This window comes from Scophthalmus maximus, chromosome 8 (genome assembly GCF_022379125.1).
Source record: "Scophthalmus maximus strain ysfricsl-2021 chromosome 8, ASM2237912v1, whole genome shotgun sequence".
NCBI lineage: Eukaryota > Metazoa > Chordata > Actinopteri > Pleuronectiformes > Scophthalmidae > Scophthalmus > Scophthalmus maximus.
This window is the reverse complement of record NC_061522.1, coordinates 17,228,653-17,234,942: the sequence shown is the minus strand read 5'-3', so window position 1 is coordinate 17,234,942 and position 6,290 is coordinate 17,228,653. Positions and strand designations below refer to the sequence as shown.

At 43.0% G+C, this 6,290-nt stretch overlaps 2 protein-coding genes across 4 annotated transcripts; one reads left to right on the top strand and one right to left on the bottom strand.

The window, feature by feature from the left end:
• Positions 1 to 496: 496 nt before the first annotated feature.
• LOC118313117 (GTPase IMAP family member 9) lies at positions 497 to 1,820 on the bottom strand. Its single transcript, XM_035638384.2, has 2 exons — positions 1,625 to 1,820; positions 497 to 1,538 (listed from the first exon to the last, which is right to left on the bottom strand). Exons 1-2 carry the CDS (start codon positions 1,644 to 1,646, stop codon positions 688 to 690), a joined length of 873 nt encoding a protein of 290 aa, XP_035494277.1. The 5' UTR covers positions 1,647 to 1,820; the 3' UTR covers positions 497 to 687.
• An 820-nt stretch (positions 1,821 to 2,640) lies between these two features.
• On the top strand, positions 2,641 to 5,021 carry LOC118313118 (claudin-9-like). Of its 3 annotated transcripts, none has more exons than XM_035638387.2 (3): positions 2,641 to 2,823; positions 3,099 to 3,177; positions 3,295 to 5,021. In XM_035638387.2, exon 3 carries the CDS (start codon positions 3,310 to 3,312, stop codon positions 3,967 to 3,969), a length of 660 nt encoding a protein of 219 aa, XP_035494280.1. In that variant the 5' UTR covers positions 2,641 to 2,823; positions 3,099 to 3,177; positions 3,295 to 3,309; the 3' UTR covers positions 3,970 to 5,021. The 3 variants fall into 3 exon arrangements, with proteins under 3 accessions (XP_035494280.1, XP_035494279.1, XP_035494278.1); XM_035638386.2 differs by having other exon boundaries at positions 3,088 to 3,177; XM_035638385.2 differs by having other exon boundaries at positions 3,099 to 5,021.
• Positions 5,022 to 6,290: the final 1,269 nt, after the last annotated feature.

Genomic DNA, 6,290 nt, shown 5'->3' with positions numbered 1-6,290 from the left:
TGTTTGAATTATTGAATAAAATATGAATGATAGAATTTACAGGTTGGAGGCTCACATTTAGCAACTGATAATTTTCATGCCTAAAGTAGCAGCCAAATTCAACAGGCATTTATTAAAAACGTTTCAATATTTTAAGCTCTGACTGGCTGAAAAAAATGCATTTCATTCCATCTTTTAGAACCATTCAATTTTGTATGTTCCATGTGTGAATACACTTGGAACTTGTGTTTGGTCAAAAGGTAATTATGGTAAGGTATCAAAACAGTAATATCAGCTGGATGGACAGTACCACTTGACACTGGTGGGCGATAACTGTGGTATCATTTACTGGATTTCCTAACTGTATTGTTTTTCAGCCTACACTGAATTGCAGCACCACCCATACCAGTGTATGAATTCATTGCAAACAAGCAACAGTGTGAAGCCCTGCCAGCTATTGGGGGAAATCTTGCTTTCGTAACTGTGATTTTGACAAAACATCAAACAGCACATTATAAACTTGTCATAAAATGGCTTTATTTCATCATTACAAATCAAACAGAAAAGTTTTTTTTTTTCCAACTCAAAGTGATATTCAGGTTTGAAAGCAACATTTAATCAACGTTTAAAAAATGTGTCATTATAGGTTGGTTCATCATGCAAAGCAGGTTCATGTATTTGCAGTAAATGACTCCCCTATGACATGACTTAACTGTCGTGTGCGTTAGGTTTGATCCACTTCCCGATGACATTAGCAGCTCCTGCACTTGCCAACATTAAACATGACCACGCCAATGGAGCCACTGCTTCCTCTGCTGCTACAACGGCACATGCTGCAGGGGCAACTATGACTGCTGCTGCTGCCGTTAGCAGATGGGAACCTGCAGCGTTCATAGTGTCGCCACAATTTTTCCACCACTCTTTGCTTTTCCTCTTTTTCTGTACCTCTTCGTATATGCTGCTGGTGTAATGACTCCCATTTAATTGCACTATCCTGTCTATGTTTTCAAGGAGATCCGCCACCTGAGTGTGATTTTCCATGCGTTCGTTGTCAAACACCATGTACCCAGCTTTACAGTCACTGATGACCTCCTTGAGTTCAGGACTTTGGCTTAGAACACTCTCTACTGGCCTTCCTTTGAGCATATCACCCCTGGTGAAAAGCACCATGGTATACTGGGAGGCTTCCGCACCAAAGTTTTCTTTGATCCATTTGACGGCATTCTTCTCCTCATCTGTGAACCGTCCATCCAGTCGGATCACGAGCAGGAATATATGGGGTCCTGGGAGTGACAGCAGGATACAATTCTTTATTTCCGTCTTCAGCTCGAGGTCTGTCATCGATGTGTCAAAAATTCCGGGGGTGTCAATGACATTCACAGTTCTTTGATCAAAATGTCCACTTTCTTTACTGCAGCGAACTGTCACAGAAGACAAAGAGATGTGCTCTGTTTTAAACTTTCTTCGTCCCAGGATGGTGTTCCCTGTCGCACTCTTTCCTGATCCAGTCTTCCCCAGCAGAACAATCCTCAGATTGCTGACAACTGGAGAACTGAACTCTGTGGACAAAACGACAGTGAGACCGTTCATTTGAATTCCTGGGAATTGCCTGCTGGTATGTCTAAACAAAAGTAAAGACACTCACCTTCGGTTGAGCTTAAAGACATCTTGTGGTAGAAAAGACAAAAACCTGGAAACGCAGGTCAAAACTTACTGTGAATCACAAAAGCTGTTCTAAGCCTTACACATCAGACTCCATCTGCACTTGTGTGTGCTGGTCATTCCTTCCCTCCTCTCTCTGCCTGCGCCACAGGCCGTTTCCCAGAAAATGAAAATAGGAAAAGCAGTTGACACACACACACACACACACACACACACACACACACACACTCACCCACACGAGATTTAGCATCATAGCTCATCATGCATCTATTTTTTTCATGGACAGAAATGTAGTTTGCAGTTGAAACCAGCCGAAAACACTGTAATACTAACACCTCATGAAGTTGATTTGCTTACAGTAATGCACAACAACAAAGAATTTTAGGAATAATACTTGGGATCAGATGTCAAGCTGCCCCCTCCCCCCCCCCCCCAACAGTGAAAACACAGCTCTGAACATTTCACTGGTCAACCCACATTGCAGCAATAAAAGCAAAATGTGTTTTAAACTCTCTGCTGCCAAACACTTAATTGTCAGGCCTCCTATAAAATCCCCAGGACGCCTCCCTGTGTCCAATGTGTGTTACTAACTCCGAAGTGTTGGAAAAAAAGTGGAAATGGTTGTAGTCACTCTACTGCCATCTACTGGCTGGCTAAGGAACGACTTACCAACCTGCATACTGTCAAACTAATCAGTATTGGGGTTTTCTCCCCACTAAAAACAATAATAACAGTAATAATCTCCTCTTCTTATGGTGATTTATTGTTATAGGTTTTGCCCATCAGGTTTCTCATGTGCATCGATTTCCAGTCAACTTTCACCTTCTCCTCGGTGGTTTCGTCCTTTGCCTCAGTCTGGCAAAATCAACACCAACAAATGACAATGTGGTCGTAATCAACAGTGTCTGAAACAAAGTGTCCTTGTGTTGTCATTTTTTGCATGAGTAGCAGTGTGTGTGTGTGTGTGTGTGTGTGTGTGTGTGTGTGTGTGTGTGTGCGTGTGTATGTATTTAGTATGCAGTATTACATGCTGCTGTCCTCCCACACCCCTGCGTGCGAGATCCAGAGAGACAAGCTGGCCAGTCATAATACAGACACCAACCAGTCGCATTACACGGCTATACCACGAAGACAACACACAGAGGATCATTGCCACTCCATCAGTCAACATCTGGCTGAGAAGTAAGTTTTGTAGAGTTTTGCTAGAAATGAGGAATTTGGTGGTAAATTGCATAAAAATGGGTCCAGCTGAACCAGGTTTAGTGTTCATATTTTGACTTTTACAGCTACTTTTATACTGGACAAATATATGTTTACCACTTTATATTTATGATTGTAACTATAAGCTAAGATGTACTTTACTTATTTTATTCCTGAATTGAAGCATTTAAAATCTCCTTATGCCAAGTACATTTGCTTGAAACAATGTCCTCTTAACATGTTTAGGTGTTTAACAGGAAAGGATACTGAGGAGAAGAAGGGAATCCAAACAACTCACAGTCCCTGAACATCTCACTGAATGATTGAGAATATACGGTGGGATGATGTTCATTTTTCTGAGCACTCAACTCTCAGCAACCCCCTGAGACGACTAAAGGCAGTAAAAACCTCTGGACTCAGGATTTTGTTTGCGCATTTCTGTTGTGTTTTTAGGTGTCGTCACTGATCATGGCATCAACAGGTCTCCAGCTAATGGGATTGATTTTGGCTGTGCTGGGTTGGGTGTGCGGTGCGTTGGTGTGCGCGGCTCCATTGTGGCGTGTGTCTGCCTTCGTAGGCGGCGAGCTCGTCATTGCCCAGGTGTTGTGGGAGGGACTGTGGATGAACTGCCTGTCTCAGACTACAGGCCAGATCCAGTGCAAGACCCACGACTCCACCCTGGCCCTGCCCATGTCTGCCCAGGCCGCCCGGGGCCTCACGGTCCTCTCCCTGCTCCTCTGCCTTCTGGCCCTCATACTAGGGGTGGCAGGGGCCAAGTGTACTCGGTACGGTACGCAGGCCTCCAAGGCTCGGCTGGCTGGGATAGCAGGGGTGCTCTTCCTTGTGGCTGGCCTTGCCTACCTGATACCCATCTGCTGGACAGCCTATGCGATCATCAGGGACTTCTATGATCCAAATGTTGCAGCGCCCTTTAAGAGAGAGCTGGGGCCGGCGCTGTACCTGGGCTGGGGGGCCTGTCTCCTGCTCGTGGTGGGGGGCTCCCTGCTGCATGTTGGCTCTTCTCCACCAGGAGGAAGAGTGCTGCCTGTTTTTGGAGGAGCAACCAAAGACAACCCACAGACAGGGCCGGCAGGAGAGGTGAAGCAACAGGAAAAATCTTTTGTGTGAGATGATTTTATAGGACATGTGAGAAACAAACTCAGCGGTCACAACCTCATCAGACCCATCAAACTGCAACAACAACAATTTATAAGAGGATTTTCAGCCTGCATTCTGCTTTGTATCTGTTCTCTGATGCAGCTGAGTTTGTTTCTTGAAGCTATAAGTGTATCTCATTACACTTTTCACATGACAAACTACATAACAATGGGTTTGTAAGGGAATATACATTAATGTCAAGTCTCTGTGGCCGTGTGGGAGGATTTTTGATGTTTGAATAATTGCTTGTGTGTGGCTTACATTTCTCAAATTCCACCCTGCCTCAGCTTCTGTTTGTGTGTGTGTGTGTGTGGGGGGGGGGGGGCTTCTGTGTACAGAAGGCCAGTGTACATAGTACTTCTGTGTATGCTGATGTTTTCACTGAAAATGAGTGGGCAGTCAGAATGACGCTTGTTCATTTATTCTTTATGCACAATGTTAGGGGTTTCCAGGCAACTTTACTCTTCGTGCGTTATTGTTTTTCTTTCTCATTTACTTCTTTATTTATGTTAACATGTATTGATTCTTTTTTATGTAGTTTTTTGTTTGTGGCTGTTTTGATACCATAACCATATACCAGATACCATTTTATAGAAGTATTATCACATATCACTGGGTTATACTCAGGGGTTAGAATTACAGAGTCTAGAGATATAAAATTTACAACAACAACAACAACAACAATAACATTATGTTTCATCTAGCTTTTGCTTCCCAACAGTTTACTTAATGACATTATATAGTAAACATTTAACAACAATTTAGTGGCATTGCATTTAACACTTTTACTTTTTTGCCTATGACATGTCGTGTATGTATAATCACTTACGCACAATAAATATATACATTTGCTTTCCCCTAGAAATGGTTTTCTTTTAAACCACAGATAAGAAGCTCTTGTGATTGCACATGAGTATGCACGTGCAGAGTAGATCTTCCCTGCAGATGTAGGCTTCATCCCCAGTAACTGGGGTCAGTGACCAGCGACTGTGAAACTCTAGAGAAGTCCCCACTTTCTGATGACCTCACACTTTCGACATTTACAACAGATTTTAAACCTATTAGTCTGAGTTCGGTTGCTGTGTATTCATTTGCAAAATGAAAAGGGCCACATAGAAAAAAACATGAGTCTGTTTCACCAACAAAGTCACTCATGAGTTACAGTATTATCATGATGGTTGCGTGCAATTGTTCATCACTCATGGTCCAATTCGCCCTTGACACTCGAATTGTCCCTTTTCCCTTCACTTCATCACACAGACTCATTAGATCTTATTTGAGTGAATGTCATCACAGATATTCTAACCAATTTCACGGTCACACCAATTTGAATCTGATTGTCTAGTCTAGAGTCAAGATGTAGTTTCATCTACACATCTGGTTCATGTTGTACTGCAACTTCCACAGATATGTTTGTAAGCAGACAAATCTGTTTTTTGTTTTTTTTGTACTGAGGCTGTGTCTCAGAGGAATGACATCATACAACGCCACTTGTGGGTACAAGGCAGCTGGAATTGTAGTTCAACAGACAACAAATGGATCCGTCTGGCCCCGAAGCACAACATGTTGTAACAGCAGACGTCAGACACTTGGGGGCAGTGGAGACTACGTAACTGATGCTCACTTTCCAACAAAAAGAACTGTCACTTGCTAAATCATACCAAGACACCAACTGCCACTTTGATCGTGTACATAGACAGAGGGTTGACAAGATGGTGCGAACCCCCATCAACGAACTAGACTTCTACAGCTGTCCCACTGCAGCATGTTTGCAATTGTGACTAAGGCGAAGGTATCATTGCCCGTGGTTGTAGTTTCAAGATCATTTTGCCAAAGCGAACTATCAGACATGCCAGTACACAGCCATGTGACTAGTGGAACTGCCGTCATTTTGCTCAGTTGTCAGATGTGAGTTTACCGTGGGACATATACAACAACTTTAATTAGACACATAATTACAAGGCACAACATGGCGTCAAAAGTTAGCCACTATAAGGAACTGATATCTGGCAGTGTCTGCGAACATGCTGCCCTACTAACTCCGCACAACGCCGAAGAACAGATTCACTTGTCCTTAAGGACACAGGGGAGGAGGAGGGTATGCAAAGACCTGCTGCCCCTCTGGAGCCTGCCAAACATTCCTCTTAGTTAGTCACACTTTGCTGAATAAGGCCTTTGAAATTTAAGTGCAAGTGAACTTATCTTTTTTTTCTACAGTGAGAGGACACATTTATTTTTCACGTAATCTGAAATGCTCATTAAAATGCATTATTTCATAGGTAAACAATGAA